This window comes from Gobio gobio (assembly GCF_949357685.1).
Source record: "Gobio gobio genome assembly, chromosome: 20".
NCBI lineage: Eukaryota > Metazoa > Chordata > Actinopteri > Cypriniformes > Gobionidae > Gobio > Gobio gobio.
The window spans coordinates 48,690,137-48,715,668 of record NC_137113.1 but is presented as its reverse complement, the minus strand read 5'-3'; the positions used below and the strand labels follow the sequence as shown (position 1 = coordinate 48,715,668).

The window sequence follows — 25,532 nt, the reverse complement described above, 5'->3', positions numbered from 1 at the left end:
TATTATGAGTTATATTATAGGGTTATTATGAGTTATATTATAGGGTTATTATAAGTTATATTATAGGGTTATTATAAGTTATATTATAGGGTTATTTTAAGTTATATTATAGGGTTATAATGAGTTATATTATAGGGTTATTATAAGTTATATTATAGGGTTATTATAAGTTATATTATAGGGTTATTTTAAGTTATATTATAGGGTTATTATAAGTTATATTATAGGGTTATTTTAAGTTATATTATAGGGTTATAATGAGTTATATTATAGGGTTATTATAAGTTATATTATAGGGTTATTATGAGTTATATTATAGGGTTATTTTAAGACACCAAAACTAAAACCAAGGCAAAATTTCTCATTTTCATTTAGTTTAACTTGATGTACTAAAATTACTGAAAATTATGTAGATATTTTTAAAAACTAAAAAAAATTCAAAAAGCACACGACAAAATTACTAAAACATTAAATAAAATTAAAATGGACAATATAAAAATTAATTCAAAATATTAATAAAACCTCAATGATACTAAAATAACACAAGCCTAAATGAGCCATTAATTAGTGAAATATAATAAATATTAATATTTTGGGGAGCTTGGCCTCCATCTGCAGTGCAGAGACGAGTTTAATAATTAATAATTAAATGTAAATATAAAAACCAACTCTAAATTAGGGTTATTATAGGTAAAACGATAAAAACAATTTTGTTACTTTTTTTGTTCTTTTGTAAAAAAATTATATACATTTTTATTATACATTTTTTTATAATAAGTGTTTTAATAATTATTATTATTATTAAAAAAATAAAAAATTCTCGATTTCATTTAGTTAAACCCCAGTGCTCTAAATAATGAAGTGGTTTGAGTAGAGCCAACTCAAATTAAACAAATTAGTTCAGTCAAATTAACTCTTATGAGTATTTAGAACTCTCTTTTAAGTTCACAAAACTGACACATTTTATGTAAACCCAATTGTTTCATTGTTTTGAGTTTTATGAACTTTAAATTATTATGAAATTTAACTGAAACCGGGCTGGTATTTCTATTTCCCAGCATGCTTTGCCTCAAATATTTCAAGTTAAGAGCAATTCAAAACTACACTCTAAAAAATGCTGGGTTAAAAATAACCCAAGTTGGGTTGAAAATGGACTAACCCAGTGAATGGGCTGTTTTAATTTCTGTATATATATATATATATATATATATATTTTTTTTTTTTTTTTTTTTTTTTTTTATTAATGCTGTATTTCAGGTTAAAGTAGAGACTAGGCCTATAGAAAACTATTTTTGAAATCAGATTGGTGCCATCTGGTGGAAGCAGTGAGCATTATTATCTTTTTAACCACTAGATGGATTTACAGCTCTCTGTAGAAAGGCTTGTGAATTCTAGTTGCTTTTGCCTATTTTTTTTTTTAGGTTGTGGATTTTAATATATAATAAGAGATTTTCAAAGACTATTTTTGTCAAGTTTTTTTTGTTTGTTTGTTTCGTTTAAATTGACTTTTAAAGTGTCAGTTTTACTTTATAATACAGTCAAACATTTTTATTGCATTAGAAAGAGAACAAATGGAAAACATTTTGTTACCCATTGTTTTAATTGTAACTTATTAAAAATGCAATTATTTCAGTCATAACATTTTTTATTAACCTTTTATAATAAACGTTTTCATTAAAATATATATTTTTTTAACTTTTGCAATGACACACGTTAATTTGTATGTGTGTGTTTGTGTGTATTTGTTTTGCACTCTTGATGTTTTAGAGATCTTCACTGTTGAGTCCTTTTTTTCTGCATCCTGGCTGATTTGTAGATTGTATGCACAAAAAAACTATATTTTCATATTTTTGCCAATTTCCCATTCATTTCCTATGGGGGTCATTTTTGACCCGAAGGTCCTGAGTGTGACTATTTTTTTTTACGACCACTTAGACTTTTCAAATCCTGTCCCCAATATTTGGGTGTTCATATACCAAGTACCAATAAAGTCACCAAGTTTCGTACCATTTCAATGAAGCTACGATTTTTAACATTTTTTATTTTAAAAAATGCGGGTCAGAAATGACCGAAGAACCCCAGAGGGTTAACCCAACTGCAGGGTTAAAACAACCCAACTGCTGGGTTAGTCCATTTTCAACCCAACTTGGGTTATTTTTAACCCAGCATTTTTTAGAGTGTATGAGTACAAAATAAACATAAAAAATCTGCTGACTTAAAGGTGCAGTGTGTAATATTTATGAGGATCTATTGACAGAAATGCAATATAATACACATAACTCTGTTTTCAGTGCAGTATAAAGACCGTTATGTGTTTATTCCCTTAGAATGAGCCGTTTCTATCTACACACACCGCGGGTCCCTTACAGTGAAGACGCCATTTTGTGCCGTCATGTTTCTACGGTAGCCCTAAAGGGACAAACTTCTCTACAGAGCGCTAGCTACTCTCTGCTGTCTCAGACGACCACATCTTTGTCCTGTGTGGGCCACCGTAGCTTCTCTATGTGCTCCGAAAGGGAGGGGTGAGCGGGTGCAGTTCACAACCTCACCACTAAAACTTACACACTGCACCTTTAAACATTACATGTCTTATATGAAGTGAAATCTACAAGATGTATGTGCGTACTTGAGGCGGCTCTGAGGATTGTGGGTCAGGGATGGTGTGGACGAGGCTCTGGAAGCGGTGCAGCTGTTGGATGAGAGCAGGGTCAGTGATGGGTCTCTTCAGCTCCAGCATGAAGCCGTCTGATGGCAGGACGAGGGGCGGGTGCTTGTCGAAACTCTCCAGGATATCGGCTACAGAACAGGAGGAGCACAGGAGCATTAGATGCAGAACAGGAGGAGCACAGGAGCATGAGATGCAGAACAGGAGGAGCACAAGAGCATTAGATGCAGAACAGGAGGAGCACAGGAGCATTAGATGCAGAACAGGAGGAGCACAGGAGCATTAGATGCAGAACAGGAGGAGCACAGGAGCATTAGATGCAGAACAGGAGGAGCACAGGAGCATTAGATGCAGAACAGGAGGAGCACAGGAGCATTAGATGCAGAACAGGAGGAGCACAGGAGCATTAGATGCAGAACAGGAGGAGCACAGGAGCATTAGATGCAGAACAGGAGGAGCACAGGAGCATTAGATGCAGAACAGGAGGAGCACAGGAGCATTAGATGCAGAACAGGAGGAGCACAGGAGCATTAGATGCAGAACAGGAGGAGCACAAGAGCATTAGATGCAGAACAGGAGGAGCACAGGAGCATTAGATGTGGAACAGGAGGAGCACAGGAGCATTAGATGCAGAACAGGAGGAGCACAGGAGCATTAGATGCAGAACAGGAGGAGCACAGGAGCATTAGATGCAGAACAGGAGGAGCACAGGAGCATTAGATGCAGAACAGGAGGAGCACAGGAGCATTAGATGCAGAACAGGAGGAGCACAGGAGCATTAGATGCAGAACAGGAGGAGCACAGGAGCATTAGATGCAGAACAGGAGGAGCACAGGAGCATTAGATGCAGAACAGGAGGAGCACAGGAGCATTAGATGCAGAACAGGAGGAGCACAGGAGCATTAGATGCAGAACAGGAGGAGCACAGGAGCATTAGATGCAGACAGGAGGAGCACAGGAGCATTAGATGCAGAACAGGAGGAGCACAGGAGCATTAGATGCAGAACAGGAGGAGCACAAGAGCATTAGATGCAGAACAGGAGGAGCACAGGAGCATTAGATGCAGAACAGGAGGAGCACAGGAGCATTAGATGCAGAACAGGAGGAGCACAGGAGCATTAGATGCAGAACAGGAGGAGCACAGGAGCATTAGATGCAGAACAGGAGGAGCACAAGAGCATTAGATGCAGAACAGGAGGAGCACAGGAGCATTAGATGCAGAACAGGAGGAGCACAGGAGCATTAGATGCGGAACAGGAGGAGCACAGGAGCATTAGATGCAGAACAGGAGGAGCACAGGAGCATTAGATGCAGAACAGGAGGAGCACAGGAGCATTAGATGCAGAACAGGAGGAGCACAGGAGCATTAGATGCAGAACAGGAGGAGCACAGGAGCATTAGATGCAGAACAGGAGGAGCACAAGAGCATTAGATGCAGAACAGGAGGAGCACAGGAGCATTAGATGCTGAACAGGAGGAGCACAGGAGCATTAGATGCAGAACAGGAGGAGCACAGGAGCATTAGATGCGGAACAGGAGGAGCACAGGAGCATTAGATGCAGAACAGGAGGAGCACAGGAGCATTAGATGCAGAACAGGAGGAGCACAGGAGCATTAGATGCAGAACAGGAGGAGCACAGGAGCATTAGATGCAGAACAGGAGGAGCACAGGAGCATTAGATGCAGAACAGGAGGAGCACAGGAGCATTAGATGAGGAACAGGAGGAGCACAGGAGCATTAGATGCAGAACAGGAGGAGCACAGGAGCATTAGATGCAGAACAGGAGGAGCACAGGAGCATTAGATGCAGAACAGGAGGAGCACAGGAGCATTAGATGCAGAACAGGAGGAGCACAGGAGCATGAGATGCAGAACAGGAGGAGCACAGGAGCATTAGATGCGGAACAGGAGGAGCACAGGAGCATTAGATGCAGAACAGGAGGAGCACAGGAGCATTAGATGCAGACAGGAGGAGCACAGGAGCATTAGATGCAGAACAGGAGGAGCACAGGAGCATTAGATGCAGAACAGGAGGAGCACAGGAGCATTAGATGCAGAACAGGAGGAGCACAGGAGCATGAGATGCAGAACAGGAGGAGCACAGGAGCATTAGATGCAGAACAAGAGGAGCACAGGAGCATTAGATGCAGAACAGGAGGAGCACAGGAGCATTAGATGCGAAACAGGAGGAGCACAGGAGCATTAGATGCAGAACAGGAGGAGCACAGGAGCATTAGATGCAGAACAGGAGGAGCACAGGAGCATTAGATGCGGAACAGGAGGAGCACAGGAGCATTAGATGCAGAACAGGAGGAGCACAGGAGCATTAGATGCAGAACAGGAGGAGCACAAGAGCATTAGATGCAGAACAGGAGGAGCACAAGAGCATTAGATGCAGAACAGGAGGAGCACTGGAGCATTAGATGCAGAACAGGAGGAGCACAGGAGCATTAGATGCAGAACAGGAGGAGCACAGGAGCATTAGATGCAGAACAGGAGGAGCACAGGAGCATTAGATGCAGAACAGGAGGAGCACAAGAGCATTAGATGCAGAACAGGAGGAGCACAGGAGCATTAGATGCAGAACAAGAGGAGCACAGGAGCATTAGATGCAGAACAGGAGGAGCACAGGAGCATTAGATGCAGAACAGGAGGAGCACAAGAGCATTAGATGCAGAACAGGAGGAGCACAGGAGCATTAGATGCTGAACAGGAGGAGCACAGGAGCATTAGATGCAGAACAGGAGGAGCACAAGAGCATTAGATGCAGAACAGGAGGAGCACAGGAGCATTAGATGCGGAACAGGAGGAGCACAGGAGCATGAGATGCAGAACAGGAGGAGCACAGGAGCATTAGATGCAGAACAGGAGGAGCACAGGAGCATTAGATGCAGACAGGAGGAGCACAGGAGCATTAGATGCAGAACAGGAGGAGCACAGGAGCATTAGATGCTGAACAGGAGGAGCACAGGAGCATTAGATGCAGAACAGGAGGAGCACAAGAGCATTAGATGCAGAACAGGAGGAGCACAGGAGCATTAGATGCGGAACAGGAGGAGCACAGGAGCATGAGATGCAGAACAGGAGGAGCACAGGAGCATTAGATGCTGAACAGGAGGAGCACAGGAGCATTAGATGCAGAACAGGAGGAGCACAAGAGCATTAGATGCAGAACAGGAGGAGCACAGGAGCATTAGATGCGGAACAGGAGGAGCACAGGAGCATTAGATGCAGAACAGGAGGAGCACAGGAGCATTAGATGCAGAACAGGAGGAGCACAGGAGCATTAGATGCAGAACAGGAGGAGCACAGGAGCATTAGATGCAGAACAGGAGGAGCACAGGAGCATTAGATGCAGAACAGGAGGAGCACAGGAGCATTAGATGCAGAACAGGAGGAGCATAGGAGCATTAGATGCAGAACAGGAGGAGCAGAGGAGCATTAGATGCAGAACAGGAGGAGCACAAGAGCATTAGATGCAGAACAGGAGGAGCACAGGAGCATTAGATGCAGAACAGGAGGTGCACAGGAGCATTAGATGCAGAACAGGAGGAGCACAGGAGCATTAGATGCAGAACAGGAGGAGCACAGGAGCATTAGATGCAGAACAGGAGGAGCACAGGAGCATTAGATGCAGAACAGGAGGAGCACAGGAGCATTAGATGCAGAACAGGAGGAGCACAGGAGCATGAGATGCAGAACAGGAGGAGCACAAGAGCATTAGATGCAGAACAGGAGGAGCACAGGAGCATGAGATGCAGAACAGGAGGAGCACAGGAGCATTAGATGCAGAACAGGAGGAGCACAGGAGCATTAGATGCAGAACAGGAGGAGCACAGGAGCATTAGATGCAGAACAGGAGGAGCACAGGAGCATTAGATGCAGAACAGGAGGAGCACAGGAGCATTAGATGCAGAACAGGAGGAGCACAGGAGCATTAGATGCAGAACAGGAGGAGCACAGGAGCATTAGATGCAGAACAGGAGGAGCACAAGAGCATTAGATGCAGAACAGGAGGAGCACAGGAGCATTAGATGCAGACAGGAGGAGCACAGGAGCATTAGATGCAGAACAGGAGGAGCACAGGAGCATTAGATGCAGAACAGGAGGAGCACAGGAGCATTAGATGCAGAACAGGAGGAGCACAGGAGCATTAGATGCAGAACAGGAGGAGCACAGGAGCATTAGATGCAGAACAGGAGGAGCACAGGAGCATTAGATGCAGAACAGGAGGAGCACAGGAGCATTAGATGCAGAACAGGAGGAGCACAGGAGCATTAGATGCAGAACAGGAGGAGCACAGGAGCATTAGATGCAGAACAGGAGGAGCACAGGAGCATTAGATGCGGAACAGGAGGAGCACAGGAGCATTAGATGCAGAACAGGAGGAGCACAGGAGCATTAGATGCAGAACAGGAGGAGCACAGGAGCATTAGATGCAGAACAGGAGGAGCACAGGAGCATTAGATGCAGAACAGGAGGAGCACAGGAGCATTAGATGCGGAACAGGAGGAGCACAGGAGCATTAGATGCAGAACAGGAGGAGCATAGGAGCATTAGATGCAGAACAGGAGGAGCACAGGAGCATTAGATGCAGAACAGGAGGAGCACAAGAGCATTAGATGCAGAACAGGAGGAGCACAAGAGCATTAGATGCGGAACAGGAGGAGCACAGGAGCATTAGATGCGGAACAGGAGGAGCACAAGAGCATTAGATGCAGAACAGGAGGAGCACAGGAGCATTAGATGCAGAACAGGAGGAGCACAGGAGCATTAGATGCAGAACAGGAGGAGCACAGGAGCATTAGATGCAGAACAGGAGGAGCAGAGGAGCATTAGATGCAGAACAGGAGGAGCACAGGAGCATTAGATGCAGAACAGGAGGAGCACAGGAGCATTAGATGCAGAACAGGAGGAGCACAGGAGCATTAGATGCGGAACAGGAGGAGCACAGGAGCATTAGATGCAGAACAGGAGGAGCACAGGAGCATTAGATGCAGAACAGGAGGAGCACAGGAGCATTAGATGCAGAACAGGAGGAGCACAGGAGCATTAGATGCAGAACAGGAGGAGCACAGGAGCATTAGATGCAGAACAGGAGGAGCACAGGAGCATTAGATGCGGAACAGGAGGAGCACAGGAGCATTAGATGCAGAACAGGAGGAGCACAGGAGCATTAGATGCAGAACAGGAGGAGCACAGGAGCATTAGATGCAGAACAGGAGGCGCACAGGAGCATTAGATGCAGAACAGGAGGAGCACAGGAGCATTAGATGCGGAACAGGAGGAGCACAGGAGCATTAGATGCAGAACAGGAGGAGCACAGGAGCATTAGATGCAGAACAGGAGGAGCACAGGAGCATTAGATGCGGAACAGGAGGAGCACAGGAGCATTAGATGCAGAACAGGAGGAGCACAGGAGCATTAGATGCAGAACAGGAGGAGCACAGGAGCATTAGATGCAGAACAGGAGGCGCACAGGAGCATTAGATGCAGACAGGAGGAGCACAGGAGCATTAGATGCAGAACAGGAGGAGCACAGGAGCACTAGATGCAGAACAGGAGGAGCACAGGAGCATTAGATGCAGAACAGGAGGAGCACAGGAGCATTAGATGCAGACAGGAGGAGCACAGGAGCATTAGATGCAGAACAGGAGGAGCACAGGAGCATTAGATGCAGACAGGAGGAACACAGGAGCATTAGATGCAGAACAGGAGGAGCACAGGAGCATTAGATGCAGACAGGAGGAGCACAGGAGCATTAGATGCAGAACAGGAGGAGCACAGGAGCATTAGATGCAGAACAGGAGGAGCACAGGAGCATTAGATGCAGAACAGGAGGAGCACAGGAGCATTAGATGCAGAACAGGAGGAGCACAGGAGCATTAGATGCAGAACAGGAGGAGCACAGGAGCATTAGATGCAGAACAGGAGGCGCACAGGAGCATTAGATGCAGAACAGGAGGAGCACAGGAGCATTAGATGCAGAACAGGAGGAGCACAGGAGCATTAGATGCAGAACAGGAGGAGCACAGGAGCATTAGATGCGGAACAGGAGGAACACAGGAGCATTAGATGCAGAACAGGAGGCGCACAGGAGCATTAGATGCAGAACAGGAGGAGCACAGGAGCATTAGATGCAGAACAGGAGGAGCACAGGAGCATTAGATGCAGAACAGGAGGAGCACAGGAGCATTAGATGCAGAACAGGAGGAGCACAGGAGCACTAGATGCGGAACAGGAGGAGCACAGGAGCATTAGATGCAGAACAGGAGGAGCACAGGAGCATTAGATGCAGAACAGGAGGGCACAGGAGCATTAGATGCAGAACAGGAGGCGCACAGGAGCATTAGATGCAGACAGGAGGAGCACAGGAGCATTAGATGCAGAACAGGAGGAGCACAGGAGCATTAGATGCAGAACAGGAGGAGCACAGGAGCATTAGATGCAGAACAGGAGGAGCACAGGAGCATTAGATGCAGAACAGGAGGAGCACAGGAGCATTAGATGCAGAACAGGAGGAGCACAGGAGCATTAGATGCAGAACAGGAGGAGCACAGGAGCATTAGATGCAGAACAGGAGGTTTGTGTGAGGATGAGTGTGAGTGAGATGTGGCACCAGTTGTGAGTGCGAGGCCGATCTCGTCCCCTGAGGGGGTCCATGTGGCCCCGGAGCGCTGGGGGTTATACTCTCTCAACATGTGGTGAAGCTGAGCCGCGTTCAGACATGAGAACTCCACCCGCAGAGCCTTCCAGCACATCTACACACACACACACACACACACACACACATGATCTTACTGTCTCAACAACTCATCATGACTAATACATTTACAATCTTTGGTTGAAAATTATAATAAAAGAAATAGAATACAATTGATTTATTATATTTATATTTTTCCATTTGATTTTATTATTTTTATTTATTTATTTAGATTTTTTGTGTTTTATTTTTTGATTTTTATGTTTTTATTTTATTATTATTTTTATTTGCTTTGATTTATTATTATTATCATTTTATTTGATTTATTACTATTATTATTACTATTATTATTTCAATTATTATTATTATTTTATTTATTATTACTATTATTTTGATTTGATTTATTTGATTTAGATTTTTTATTTTTATTTTATTTTTTAGATTTTTTTTATTATTTTTTTAAAATTTTTATTATGATGATTATTTTTATGATGATTATTATTGTTTGATTTTGATTTTTTTTCTTTTACTTTATTTATATTCCTCTATTTTGATTTACCTGTAATTTGATTTGCTTTGATTTGATTTATTATTATTTTGATTTTATTTTTAATTATTATTATTATTATTATATTTTTTATTATATTTATTATTATCATACTTTTGTTAATTTTTTTATTTGATTGAGATTTTTCCATTTTATTTATTATTATTATTATTATTTATGTTATTTCGATTAAAAATATTTTATTTATTATTATTTTTATACATTTTATGTTATTATTATTTTATTGTTATTATATTATTATTATTATTATTATTTTATTTAGATTTTCCCATTTTATTTTATTATTATTATTATTTTGATTTATTTGATTTAGATTTTTCATTTTATTTTTTATTTTTGTTTATTTTTTATATATTATTATTAAAATTTATTTTTTATTTAATTAATTAATTAATTTATTTATTTTTTAATTATTTTATGTATTTTATTTTAAACATTTAGAATCTTTTGTTGCAGTGTCATCAGAAAGCAATTGCATTGTCATATTACATTGTTAAAATTATTTGGTTTTTTTTCAGTGCATCGAAATACAAACATAAGAGACGAGCGTCTCACAGTAATCTGGCAGTTTCTACAGTGAGATCATCTTAACCCAGACGTGTCTTATCCAGCATCTTTATCTCATGCCATCAATGAGTCTGTGTGTTCACAGAGCTTATCTTTAATCAGTAAAGCTTCCTGTTAATGATTTCTGACATTGTGAGGAATGAGGAATGCATTTGTAATAAGACGGGAATGCTCAGATGCTCAGACACATGTTCACCTGCATGCAGATGGAAAGGTTTCAGGGACAGTAATATTTTAACGGAATCAGTGAAGTGAACCTGCAAGAGGTTGTCCTTGGGCGTGGCCAGCAGATTAACAGCTGAGGAGAGCTTGAGGAGGAAAGCCTGAGCCGGATCCGCCAGTCCAGCTCCATGAGTCCAGTCCATCAGCAGATCCAGATTAGCCCTGATCTGAACCCCACGAGACCAGTGGAAGAACATCCCCCCCGAGCCTTCACACAGAGCAGGAGTGAGGAGAGGCAGACAGACAGCAGAGAGGCAGACAGACACCAGAGGTGCAGACAGCAGAGGCAGACAGACCGTAGAGGCAGACAGACAGCAGAGAGGCAGACAGACAGCAGAGGCAGACAGACAGCAGAGAGGCAGACAGACAGCAGAGGTACAGACAGACAGCAGAGGCAGACAGACACCAGAGGTGCAGACAGCAGAGGCAGACAGACCGTAGAGGCAGACAGACAGCAGAGAGGCAGACAGACAGCAGAGGCAGACAGACAGCAGAGGCAGACAGACAGCAGAGAGGCAGACAGACAGCAGAGGTACAGACAGACAGCAGAGAGGCAGACAGACAGCAGAGGCAGACAGGCAGCAGAGAGGCAGACAGACAGCAGAGGCAGACAGACAGCAGAGGTGCAGACAGACAGCAGAGAGGCAGACAGACAGCAGAGGCAGACAGGCAGCAGAGAGGCAGACAGACAGCAGAGGCAGACAGACAGCAGAGGTGCAGACAGACAGCAGAGAGGCAGACAGACAGCAGAGGCAGACAGGCAGCAGAGAGGCAGACAGACACCAGAGGTGCAGACAGCAGAGGGGCAGACAGACAGCAGAGGTGCAGACAGACAGCAGAGAGGCAGACAGACAGCAGAGGCAGACAGGCAGCAGAGAGGCACACAGACACCAGAGGTGCAGACAGCAGAGGCAGACAGACCGTAGAGGCAGACAGACAGCAGAGAGGCAGACAGACAGCAGAGGCAGACAGACAGCAGAGAGGCAGACAGACAGCAGAGGTACAGACAGACAGCAGAGAGGCAGACAGACACCAGAGGTGCAGACAGCAGAGGCAGACAGACCGTAGAGGCAGACAGACAGCAGAGAGGCAGACAGACAGCAGAGAGGCAGACAGACAGCAGAGGTACAGACAGACAGCAGAGAGGCAGACAGACAGCAGAGGCAGACAGGCAGCAGAGAGGCAGACAGACAGCAGAGGCAGACAGACAGCAGAGGTGCAGACAGACAGCAGAGAGGCAGACAGACAGCAGAGGCAGAAAGGCAGCAGAGAGGCAGACAGACAGCAGAGGCAGACAGACAGCAGAGGTGCAGACAGACAGCAGAGAGGCAGACGGACAGCAGAGGCAGACAGGCAGTAGAGAGGCAGACAGACAGCAGAGGCAGACAGGCAGCAGAGAGGCAGACAGACAGCAGAGGCAGACAGACAGCAGAGGTGCAGACAGACAGCAGAGAGGCAGACAGACAGCAGAGGCAGACAGGCAGCAGAGAGGCAGACAGACAGCAGAGGCAGACAGACAGCAGAGGTGCAGACAGACAGCAGAGGTGCAGACAGCAGAGGCAGACAGACAGCAGAGGCAGACAGACAGCAGAGGCAGACAGACAGCAGAGGTGCAGACAGCAGAGGCAGACAGACAGTAGAGGTGCAGACAGACAGCAGAGGCAGACAGACAGCAGAGGCAGACAGCAGAGGTGCAGACAGACAGCAGAGGCAGACAGCAGAGGTGCAGACAGACAGCAGAGGCAGACAGCAGAGGTGCAGACAGACAGCAGAGGCAGACAGACAGCAGAGAGGCAGACAGACAGCAGAGGCAGACAGACAGCAGAGGTGCAGACAGACAGCAGAGGCAGACAGACAGCAGAGGCAGACAGACAGCAGAGGTGCAGACAGACAGCAGAGGCAGACAGACAGCAGAGGCAGACAGACAGCAGAGGTGCAGACAGACAGCAGAGGCAGACAGACAGCAGAGGCAGACAGATAGCAGAGGTACAGACAGCAGAGGCAGACAGACCGTAGAGGCAGACAGACAGCAGAGAGGCAGACAGACAGCAGAGGCAGACAGACAGCAGAGAGGCAGACAGACAGCAGAGGTACAGACAGACAGCAGAGAGGCAGACAGACAGCAGAGGCAGACAGGCAGCAGAGAGGCAGACAGACAGCAGAGGCAGACAGACAGCAGAGGTGCAGACAGACAGCAGAGAGGCAGACAGACAGCAGAGGCAGACAGGCAGCAGAGAGGCAGACAGACAGCAGAGGCAGACAGACAGCAGAGGTGCAGACAGACAGCAGAGAGGCAGACAGACAGCAGAGGCAGACAGGCAGCAGAGAGGCAGACAGACACCAGAGGTGCAGACAGCAGAGGGGCAGACAGACAGCAGAGGTGCAGACAGACAGCAGAGAGGCAGACAGACAGCAGAGGCAGACAGGCAGCAGAGAGGCAGACAGACACCAGAGGTGCAGACAGCAGAGGCAGACAGACCGTAGAGGCAGACAGACAGCAGAGAGGCAGACAGACAGCAGAGGCAGACAGACAGCAGAGAGGCAGACAGACAGCAGAGGTACAGACAGACAGCAGAGAGGCAGACAGACACCAGAGGTGCAGACAGCAGAGGCAGACAGACCGTAGAGGCAGACAGACAGCAGAGAGGCAGACAGACAGCAGAGGCAGACAGACAGCAGAGAGGCAGACAGACAGCAGAGGTACAGACAGACAGCAGAGAGGCAGACAGACAGCAGAGGCAGACAGGCAGCAGAGAGGCAGACAGACAGCAGAGGCAGACAGACAGCAGAGGTGCAGACAGACAGCAGAGAGGCAGACAGACAGCAGAGGCAGACAGGCAGCAGAGAGGCAGACAGACAGCAGAGGCAGACAGACAGCAGAGGTGCAGACAGACAGCAGAGAGGCAGACGGACAGCAGAGGCAGACAGGCAGCAGAGAGGCAGACAGACAGCAGAGGCAGACAGGCAGCAGAGAGGCAGACAGACAGCAGAGGCAGACAGACAGCAGAGGTGCAGACAGACAGCAGAGAGGCAGACAGACAGCAGAGGCAGACAGGCAGCAGAGAGGCAGACAGACAGCAGAGGCAGACAGACAGCAGAGGTGCAGACAGACAGCAGAGGCAGACAGACAGCAGAGGTGCAGACAGCAGAGGCAGACAGACAGCAGAGGCAGACAGACAGCAGAGGCAGACAGACAGCAGAGGTGCAGACAGCAGAGGCAGACAGACAGTAGAGGTGCAGACAGACAGCAGAGGCAGACAGACAGCAGAGGCAGACAGCAGAGGTGCAGACAGACAGCAGAGGCAGACAGCAGAGGTGCAGACAGACAGCAGAGGCAGACAGCAGAGGTGCAGACAGACAGCAGAGGCAGACAGACAGCAGAGAGGCAGACAGACAGCAGAGGCAGACAGACAGCAGAGGTGCAGACAGACAGCAGAGGCAGACAGACAGCAGAGGCAGACAGACAGCAGAGGTGCAGACAGACAGCAGAGGCAGACAGACAGCAGAGGCAGACAGACAGCAGAGGTGCAGACAGACAGCAGAGGCAGACAGACAACAGAGGCAGACAGATAGCAGAGGTACAGACAGCAGAGGCAGACAGACAGCAGAGGCAGACAGACAGCAGAGGCAGACAGACAGCAGAGGTGCAGACAGACAGCAGAGGCAGACAGACAGCAGAGGCAGACAGACAGCAGAGGTGCAGACAGACAGCAGAGGCAGACAGACAGCAGAGGCAGACAGACAGCAGAGGCAGACAGCAGAGGCAGACAGACAGCAGAGGCAGACAGACAGCAGAGGCAGACAGATAGCAGAGGCAGACAGATAGCAGAGGCAGACAGCAGAGGTGCAGACAGACAGCAGAGAGGCAGACAGACAGCAGAGGCAGACAGACAGCAGAGGCAGACAGACAGCAGAGGCAGACAGACAGCAGAGAGGCAGACAGACAGCAGAGGGAGACAGACAGCAGAGGTGCAGACAGACAGCAAGGAGGCAGACAGACAGCAGAGGCAGACAGACAGCAGAGGGGCAGACAGACAGCAGAGGCAGACAGACAGCAGAGGCAGACAGCAGAGGTACAGACAGCAGAGGTGCAGACAGACAGCAGAGAGGCAGACAGACAGCAGAGGCAGACAGACAGCAGAGAGGCAGACAGACAGCAGAGGCAGACAGACAGCAGAGGCAGACAGACAGCAGAGGGGCAGACAGACAGCAGAGGCAGACAGACAGCAGAGGGGCAGACAGACAGCAGAGGGGCAGACAGAGAGCAGAGGTGCAGACAGACAGCAGAGGCAGACAGACAGCAGAGGCAGACAGACAGACAGACAGCAGAGGCAGACAGACAGCAGAGGTGCAGACAGACAGCAGAGGGGCAGACAGACAGCAGAGGCAGACAGACAGCAGAGGTGCAGACAGCAGAGGCAGACAGACAGCAGAGGCAGACAGACAGCAGAGGTGCAGACAGACAGCAGAGGCAGACAGACAGCAGAGGCAGACAGACAGCAGAGGTGCAGACAGACAGCAGAGGGGCAGACAGACAGCAGAGGCAGACAGACAGCAGAGGTGCAGACAGACAGCAGAGGGGCAGACAGACAGCAGAGGCAGACAGACAGCAGAGAGGCAGACAGACAGCAGAGGCAGACAGACAGCAGAGGTGCAGGCAGACAGCAGAGGTGCAGACAGACAGCAGAGGCAGACAGACAGCAGAGGCAGACAGACAGACAGCAGAGAGGCAGACAGACAGCAGAGGCAGACAGACAGCAGAGGCAGACAGACAGCAGAGGTGCAGACAGACAGCAGAGGCAGACAGACAGCAGAGGTGCAGACAGCAGAGGCAGACAGACAGCAGAGGCAGACAGCAGAGGCAGACAGACAGCAGAGGTGCAGACAGACAGCAGAGGCAGACAGACAGCAGAGGGGCAGACAGACAGCAGAGGTGCAGACAGACAGCAGAGGTGCAGACAGACAGCAGAGAGGCAGACAGACAGCAGAGGTGCATACAGACAGCAGAGGGGCAGACAGACAGCAGAGGTGCAGACAGACAGCAGAGGGGCAGACAGCAGAGGTGCAGACAGACAGCAGAGGCAGACAGACAGCAGAGGTACAGACAGACAGCAGAGGTGCAGACAGACAGCAGAGGCAGACAGACAGCAGAGGTGCAGACAGACAGCAGAGAGGCAGACAGACAGCAGAGGCAGACAGACAGCAGAGGCAGACAGACAGCAGAGGCAGACAGACAGCAGAGAGGCAGACAGACAGCAGAGGCAGACAGACAGCAGAGGTGCAGACAGACAGCAGAGGCAGACAGACAGCAGAGGGGCAGACAGACAGCAGAGAGGCAGACAGACAGCAGAGGTGCAGACAGACAGCAGAGGCAGACAGACAGCAGAGGCAGACAGACAGCAGAGGTGCAGACAGACAGCAGAGGCAGACAGACAGCAGAGGTGCAGACAGACAGCAGAGAGGCAGACAGACAGCAGAGGTGCAGACAGACAGCAGAGGCAGACAGACAGCAGAGGCAGACAGACAGACAGCAGAGGTGCAGACAGACAGCAGAGGCAGACAGACAGCAGAGAGGCAGACAGACAGCAGAGGTGCAGACAGACAGCAGAGGCAGACAGACAGCAGAGGCAGACAGACAGCAGAGAGGCAGACAGACAGCAGAGGCAGACAGACAGCAGAGGTGCAGACAGACAGCAGAGGCAGACAGACAGCAGATGCAGACAGACAGCAGAGGTGCAGACAGACAGCAGAGGCAGACAGACAGCAGAGGGGCAGACAGACAGCAGAGGCAGACAGACAGCAGAGGTGCAGACAGACAGCAGAGAGGCAGACAGACAGCAGATGCAGACAGACAGCAGAGGGGCAGACAGACAGCAGAGGCAGACAGACAGCAGAGGTGCAGACAGACAGCAGAGGCAGACAGACAGCAGAGGGGCAGACAGACAGCAGAGGCAGACAGACAGCAGAGGTGCAGACAGACAGCAGAGGCAGACAGACAGCAGAGGGGCAGACAGACAGTAGAGGCAGTCAGACAGCAGAGGGGCAGACAGGCAGCAGAGGCAGACAGACAGCAGAGGGGCAGACAGACAGCAGAGGCAGACAGACAGCAGAGGGGCAGACAGACAGCAGAGGGGCAGACAGACAGCAGAGGCAGACAGACAGCAGAGGGGCAGACAGACAGCAGAGGCAGACAGACAGCAGAGAGGCAGACAGACAGCAGAGGTGCAGACAGCAGAGGCAGACAGACAGTAGAGGCAGACAGACAGCAGAGAGGCAGACAGACAGCAGAGGCAGACAGACAGCAGAGAGGCAGACAGACAGCAGAGGTGCAGACAGACAGCAGAGGTGCAGACAGCAGAGAGGCAGACAGACAGCAGAGGTGCAGACAGACAGCAGAGAGGCAGACAGACAGCAGAGGCAGACAGACAGCAGAGAGGCAGACAGACAGCAGAGGTGCAGACAGACAGCAGAGGTGCAGACAGACAGCAGAGGCAGACAGACAGCAGAGGCAGACAGACAGCAGAGAGGCAGACAGACAGCAGAGGCAGACAGACAGCAGAGGTGCAGACAGACAGCAGAGGCAGACAGACAGCAGAGGTGCAGACAGACAGCAGAGGCAGACAGACAGCAGAGGGGCAGACAGACAGCAGAGGCAGACAGACAGCAGAGGGGCAGACAGACAGCAGAGGCAGACAGACAGCAGAGGTGCAGACAGACAGCAGAGGTGCAGACAGACAGCAGAGAGGCAGACAGACAGCAGAGGCAGACAGACAGCAGAGGGGCAGACAGACAGAAGAGGCAGACAGACAGCAGAAGTGCAGACAGACAGCAGAGAGGCAGACAGACAGCAGAGGTGCAGACAGACAGCAGAGGTGCAGACAGCAGAGAGGCAGACAGACAGCAGAGGTGCAGACAGACAGCAGAGGTGCAGACAGCAGAGGCAGACAGACTGCAGAGGTGCAGACAGACAGCAGAGGTGCAGACAGACAGCAGAGAGGCAGACAGACAGCAGAGGCAGACAGACAGCAGAGAGGCAGACAGACAGCAGAGAGGCAGACAGACAGCAGAGGCAGACAGACAGCAGAGGTGCAGACAGACAGCAGAGGCAGACAGACAGTAGAGGCAGACAGACAGCAGAGGCAGACAGACAGCAGAGAGGCAGACAGACAGCAGAGAGGCAGACAGACAGCAGAGGTGCAGACAGACAGCAGAGGGGCAGACTGCAGAGAGGCAGACAGACAGCAGAGGTGCAGACAGCAGAGGCAGACAGACAGCAGAGGTGCAGACAGACAGCAGAGGTGCAGACAGACAGCAGAGAGGCAGACAGACAGCAGAGAGGCAGACAGACAGCAGAGGCAGACAGAGAGCAGAGGTGCAGACAGACAGCAGAGGCAGACAGACAGCAGAGGTGCAGACAGCAGAGGCAGACAGACAGCAGAGGTGCAGACAGCAGAGGCAGACAGACAGTAGAGGCAGACAGACAGCAGAGGCAGACAGACAGTAGAGGCAGACAGACAGCAGAGAGGCAGACAGACAGCAGAGGCAGACAGACAGCAGAGAGGCAGACAGACAGCAGAGGTGCAGACAGACAGCAGAGGCAGACAGACAGCAGAGGCAGACAGACAGCAGAGGGGCAGACAGACAGCAGAGGCAGACAGACAGCAGAGGCAGACAGACAGCAGTGTCTCACCTCTCTCCATCAGCAGGTTGAACAGCAGGGTGTTGATGAAGAAGAACAGGTAGCTGAAGAGCTGTGAGAGGATCAGCAGAGGCAGACAGACAGCAGAGGGGCAGACAGACAGCAGAGGCAGACAGACAGCAGAGGTGCAGACAGACAGCAGTGTCTCACCTCTCTCCATCAGCAGGTTGAACAGCAGGGTGTTGATGAAGAAGAACAGGTAGCTGAAGAGCTGTGAGAGGATCAGCAGAGGCAGACAGACAGCAGAGGCAGACAGACAGCAGTGTCTCACCTCTCTCCATCAGCAGGTTGAACAGCAGGGTGTTGATGAAGAAGAACAGGTAGCTGAAGAGCTGTGAGAGGATCAGCAGAGGCAGACAGACAGCAGAGGCAGACAGACAGCAGTGTCTCACCTCTCTCCATCAGCAGGTTGAACAGCAGGGTGTTGATGAAGAAGAACAGGTAGCTGAAGAGCTGTGAGAGGATCAGCAGAGGCAGACAGACAGCAGAGGCAGACAGACAGCAGAGGCAGACAGACAGCAGTGTCTCACCTCTCTCCATCAGCAGGTTGAACAGCAGGGTGTTGATGAAGAAGAACAGGTAGCTGAAGAGCTGTGAGAGGATCAGCAGAGGCAGACAGACAGCAGAGGCAGACAGACAGCAGTGTCTCACCTCTCTCCATCAGCAGGTTGAACAGCAGGGTGTTGATGAAGAAGAACAGGTAGCTGAAGAGCTGTGAGAGGATCAGCAGAGGCAGACAGACAGCAGAGGCAGACAGACAGCAGAGGCAGACAGACAGCAGAGGCAGACAGACAGCAGTGTCTCACCTCTCTCCATCAGCAGGTTGAACAGCAGGGTGTTGATGAAGAAGAACAGGTAGCTGAAGAGCTGTGAGAGGATCAGCAGAGGCAGACAGACAGCAGAGGCAGACAGACAGCAGTGTCTCACCTCTCTCCATCAGCAGGTTGAACAGCAGGGTGTTGATGAAGAAGAACAGGTAGCTGAAGAGCTGTGAGAGGATCAGCAGAGGCAGACAGACAGCAGAGGCAGACAGACAGCAGTGTCTCACCTCTCTCCATCAGCAGGTTGAACAGCAGGGTGTTGATGAAGAAGAACAGGTAGCTGAAGAGCTGTGAGAGGATCAGCAGAGGCAGACAGACAGCAGAGGCAGACAGACAGCAGTGTCTCACCTCTCTCCATCAGCAGGTTGAACAGCAGGGTGTTGATGAAGAAGAACAGGTAGCTGAAGAGCTGTGAGAGGATCAGCAGAGGCAGACAGACAGCAGAGGCAGACAGACAGCAGAGGCAGACAGACAGCAGAGGCAGACAGACAGCAGTGTCTCACCTCTCTCCATCAGCAGGTTGAACAGCAGGGTGTTGATGAAGAAGAACAGGTAGCTGAAGAGCTGTGAGAGGATCAGCAGAGGCAGACAGACAGCAGAGGCAGACAGACAGCAGAGGCAGACAGACAGCAGAGGCAGACAGACAGCAGTGTCTCACCTCTCTCCATCAGCAGGTTGAACAGCAGGGTGTTGATGAAGAAGAACAGGTAGCTGAAGAGCTGTGAGAGGATCAGCAGAGGCAGACAGACAGCAGAGGCAGACAGACAGCAGAGGCAGACAGACAGCAGTGTCTCACCTCTCTCCATCAGCAGGTTGAACAGCAGGGTGTTGATGAAGAAGAACAGGTAGCTGAAGAGCTGTGAGAGGATCAGCAGAGGCAGACAGACAGCAGAGGCAGACAGACAGCAGTGGCAGACAGACAGCAGAGGCAGACAGACAGCAGTGTCTCACCTCTCTCCATCAGCAGGTTGAACAGCAGGGTGTTGATGAAGAAGAACAGGTAGCTGAAGAGCTGTGAGAGGATCAGCAGAGGCAGACAGACAGCAGAGGCAGACAGACAGCAGAGGCAGACAGACAGCAGAGGTGCAGACAGACAGCAGTGTCTCACCTCTCTCCATCAGCAGGTTGAACAGCAGGGTGTTGATGAAGAAGAACAGGTAGCTGAAGAGCTGTGAGAGGATCAGCAGAGGCAGACAGACAGCAGAGGCAGACAGACAGCAGTGTCTCACCTCTCTCCATCAGCAGGTTGAACAGCAGGGTGTTGATGAAGAAGAACAGGTAGCTGAAGAGCTGTGAGAGGATCAGCAGAGGCAGACAGACAGCAGAGGCAGACAGACAGCAGAGGCAGACAGACAGCAGTGTCTCACCTCTCTCCATCAGCAGGTTGAACAGCAGGGTGTTGATGAAGAAGAACAGGTAGCTGAAGAGCTGTGAGAGGATCAGCAGGGGCAGACAGACAGCAGAGGCAGACAGACAGCAGAGGTGCAGACAGACAGCAGTGTCTCACCTCTCTCCATCAGCAGGTTGAACAGCAGGGTGTTGATGAAGAAGAACAGGTAGCTGAAGAGCTGTGAGAGGATCAGCAGAGGCAGACAGACAGCAGAGGCAGACAGACAGCAGAGGTGCAGACAGACAGCAGTGTCTCACCTCTCTCCATCAGCAGGTTGAACAGCAGGGTGTTGATGAAGAAGAACAGGTAGCTGAAGAGCTGTGAGAGGATCAGCAGAGGCAGACAGACAGCAGAGGCAGACAGACAGCAGTGTCTCACCTCTCTCCATCAGCAGGTTGAACAGCAGGGTGTTGATGAAGAAGAACAGGTAGCTGAAGAGCTGTGAGAGGATCAGCAGAGGCAGACAGACAGCAGAGGCAGACAGACAGCAGAGGCAGACAGACAGCAGTGTCTCACCTCTCTCCATCAGCAGGTTGAACAGCAGGGTGTTGATGAAGAAGAACAGGTAGCTGAAGAGCTGTGAGAGGATCAGCAGAGGCAGACAGACAGCAGAGGCAGACAGACAGCAGAGGCAGACAGACAGCAGTGTCTCACCTCTCTCCATCAGCAGGTTGAACAGCAGGGTGTTGATGAAGAAGAACAGGTAGCTGAAGAGCTGTGAGAGGATCAGCAGAGGCAGACAGACAGCAGAGGCAGACAGACAGCAGAGGCAGACAGACAGCAGTGTCTCACCTCTCTCCATCAGCAGGTTGAACAGCAGGGTGTTGATGAAGAAGAACAGGTAGCTGAAGAGCTGTGAGAGGATCAGCAGAGGCAGACAGACAGCAGAGGCAGACAGACAGCAGAGGCAGACAGACAGCAGTGTCTCACCTCTCTCCATCAGCAGGTTGAACAGCAGGGTGTTGATGAAGAAGAACAGGTAGCTGAAGAGCTGTGAGAGGATCAGCAGAGGCAGACAGACAGCAGAGGCAGACAGACAGCAGTGTCTCACCTCTCTCCATCAGCAGGTTGAACAGCAGGGTGTTGATGAAGAAGAACAGGTAGCTGAAGAGCTGTGAGAGGATCAGCAGAGGCAGACAGACAGCAGAGGCAGACAGACAGCAGAGGCAGACAGACAGCAGAGGCAGACAGACAGCAGTGTCTCACCTCTCTCCATCAGCAGGTTGAACAGCAGGGTGTTGATGAAGAAGAACAGGTAGCTGAAGAGCTGTGAGAGGATCAGCAGAGGCAGACAGACAGCAGAGGCAGACAGACAGCAGAGGCAGACAGACAGCAGAGGCAGACAGACAGCAGTGTCTCACCTCTCTCCATCAGCAGGTTGAACAGCAGGGTGTTGATGAAGAAGAACAGGTAGCTGAAGAGCTGTGAGAGGATCAGCAGAGGCAGACAGACAGCAGAGGCAGACAGACAGCAGAGGCAGACAGACAGCAGTGTCTCACCTCTCTCCATCAGCAGGTTGAACAGCAGGGTGTTGATGAAGAAGAACAGGTAGCTGAAGAGCTGTGAGAGGATCAGCAGAGGCAGACAGACAGCAGAGGCAGACAGACAGCAGTGGCAGACAGACAGCAGAGGCAGACAGACAGCAGTGTCTCACCTCTCTCCATCAGCAGGTTGAACAGCAGGGTGTTGATGAAGAAGAACAGGTAGCTGAAGAGCTGTGAGAGGATCAGCAGAGGCAGACAGACAGCAGAGGCAGACAGACAGCAGAGGCAGACAGACAGCAGAGGTGCAGACAGACAGCAGTGTCTCACCTCTCTCCATCAGCAGGTTGAACAGCAGGGTGTTGATGAAGAAGAACAGGTAGCTGAAGAGCTGTGAGAGGATCAGCAGAGGCAGACAGACAGCAGAGGCAGACAGACAGCAGTGTCTCACCTCTCTCCATCAGCAGGTTGAACAGCAGGGTGTTGATGAAGAAGAACAGGTAGCTGAAGAGCTGTGAGAGGATCAGCAGAGGCAGACAGACAGCAGAGGCAGACAGACAGCAGAGGCAGACAGACAGCAGTGTCTCACCTCTCTCCATCAGCAGGTTGAACAGCAGGGTGTTGATGAAGAAGAACAGGTAGCTGAAGAGCTGTGAGAGGATCAGCAGAGGCAGACAGACAGCAGAGGCAGACAGACAGCAGAGGCAGACAGACAGCAGTGTCTCACCTCTCTCCATCAGCAGGTTGAACAGCAGGGTGTTGATGAAGAAGAACAGGTAGCTGAAGAGCTGTGAGAGGATCAGCAGAGGCAGACAGACAGCAGAGGCAGACAGACAGCAGAGGTGCAGACAGACAGCAGTGTCTCACCTCTCTCCATCAGCAGGTTGAACAGCAGGGTGTTGATGAAGAAGAACAGGTAGCTGAAGAGCTGTGAGAGGATCAGCAGAGGCAGACAGACAGCAGAGGCAGACAGACAGCAGAGGCAGACAGACAGCAGTGTCTCACCTCTCTCCATCAGCAGGTTGAACAGCAGGGTGTTGATGAAGAAGAACAGGTAGCTGAAGAGCTGTGAGAGGATCAGCGGGTGCAGACAGACAGCAGAGGCAGACAGACAGCAGTGTCTCACCTCTCTCCATCAGCAGGTTGAACAGCAGGGTGTTGATGAAGAAGAACAGGTAGCTGAAGAGCTGTGAGAGGATCAGCAGAGGCAGACAGAGAGCAGAGGCAGACAGACAGCAGAGCCAGACAGACAGCAGTGTCTCACCTCTCTCCATCAGCAGGTTGAACAGCAGGGTGTTGATGAAGAAGAACAGGTAGCTGAAGAGCTGTGAGAGGATCAGCAGAGGCAGACAGACAGCAGAGGCAGACAGACAGCAGAGGCAGACAGACAGCAGTGTCTCACCTCTCTCCATCAGCAGGTTGAACAGCAGGGTGTTGATGAAGAAGAACAGGTAGCTGAAGAGCTGTGAGAGGATCAGCAGAGGCAGACAGACAGCAGAGGCAGACAGACAGCAGTGTCTCACCTCTCTCCATCAGCAGGTTGAACAGCAGGGTGTTGATGAAGAAGAACAGGTAGCTGAAGAGCTGTGAGAGGATCAGCAGAGGCAGACAGACAGCAGAGGCAGACAGACAGCAGTGTCTCACCTCTCTCCATCAGCAGGTTGAACAGCAGGGTGTTGATGAAGAAGAACAGGTAGCTGAAGAGCTGTGAGAGGATCAGCAGAGGCAGACAGACAGCAGAGGCAGACAGACAGCAGTGTCTCACCTCTCTCCATCAGCAGGTTGAACAGCAGGGTGTTGATGAAGAAGAACAGGTAGCTGAAGAGCTGTGAGAGGATCAGCGGGTGCAGCTGGAAGGCTCTGAGGAGCTCCAGTGTGTGGGCACAGATGTCCAGAACTCTCCTGATGCCCTCTGGCTCCTGCAGATGCCCACTCTCTGAGAACGCATTACTGTCCAGAAAGCCTGGCAGGAGCGGGTACAGCATCTGACAAACACACACAGATATTGAGTTATCATTACACCACCCGCTGAGAGAAATCATATAAAACACACCAGCCCTGAATGATGAGCGACACCATAAAGAAACAGCTGTGACACCACACCTGTGGATGCCAAAATGGCCAACAAGGATTTTTAAAAATCCATTATTATTTTTTATGTATAAGAATAATAATAATAATAATAATAATAATAATAATAATAATAATGATAATAATAATAATAATAATAATAATAATAATAATAATAATAATAATTATTATTATTTATTATTAATAGAAGAACATTATTTATTATTATTATTATTAATAATAATTATTATTATTATTATTAGTATTATCATTATTATTATTATAATTATTTTGATTTAAGTTTTAGTTATTTTATTTTATATAATAATAATAATAATAATAATAATAATAATAATAATAATCATTATTATTTTGATTTAAGGTTTTATTTATTATTTATCATTATTTATTATCCTCATTATTTATTTCTATTTCTTTATTTTATGTATTATTATTATTACTATTTTTATTTTATTATAATAATAATTATTATTTTTATTATTATTTAAGTTGTTTTATTTATTTATTTTATTTTATTTATTATTATAATTATTATAATTATTATTATTTTGATTTAAGTTTATCATTATTATTATTATTATTTCGATTTAAGCTTTTATTTTTATTTTTTATTATTATTATTTTTATTATTATTATTACTATTTTGATCTGATTTAATTTATTATTATTAATATTCTTATTTTATATTTTATTTTATTTTTTATTCAATTTTATTTTATTTTATTAGTATATATATATATATATATATATATATATATATATATATATATATATATATATATATATATATATATATATATATATATATATATATATATATTCTTTTTTTAAAGATTTTTCCATTTTATTTATTCATTTTTATTTTATTATTTTATTATTTTATTTATGTATGTATGTATGTATGTATGTATGTATGTATGTATTTATTTATTTCATTTTATTTTATTCTTTTGATTTGATTTTACTTTATTATATTCTTTTATGGTATTTCATAGTTTCCTGTCTATCTCTGTAAAGCTGGTTTAGAATTATTTTATTGTAAAAAAAATATTTAAATCATTTAAATTACTTTTTGTTACATGGTGTGTCTAAGACTGCTCTAATATGGAGTTAAACAATACCCTGTTGACCGAAAAACAAATGAAATATGATCAGCTAATATGTATTAATTTTAATGCCTTTTCAACATTGCCAAATAAAGTCCAGTTTATTGTATTTCAGTTGTTTTGTTTAATATATGTTGCATAACATTTGTCACATTTCATGCATAATAGCTGTATTATAAACGTTTCATTTAGAAGTCCTAGTTTAGGTCTGGACACTTT

The 25,532-nt window shown here is 48.3% G+C and overlaps 1 protein-coding gene across 2 annotated transcripts in view; it reads right to left on the bottom strand.

Moving 5' to 3' along the window:
* The window catches only part of radil2b (Ras association and DIL domains 2b), an 80,172-nt gene that overhangs the window by 13,332 nt on the left and 41,308 nt on the right, over positions 1-25,532 (bottom strand). For both annotated transcript variants that reach the window (XR_013815402.1, XM_079801702.1), the window contains exons 9-12: positions 23,882-24,101; positions 10,761-10,933; positions 9,285-9,426; positions 2,627-2,796 (exon numbers count right to left, since the gene is read on the bottom strand). Coding sequence is in view for 1 of the 2 variants with exons in the window: in XM_079801702.1 (XP_079657828.1) it covers positions 2,627-2,796; positions 9,285-9,426; positions 10,761-10,933; positions 23,882-24,101 (705 nt within the window). In the remaining variant the exon portion in view is untranslated. The remainder of the gene's footprint in view (positions 1-2,626; positions 2,797-9,284; positions 9,427-10,760; positions 10,934-23,881; positions 24,102-25,532) is intronic.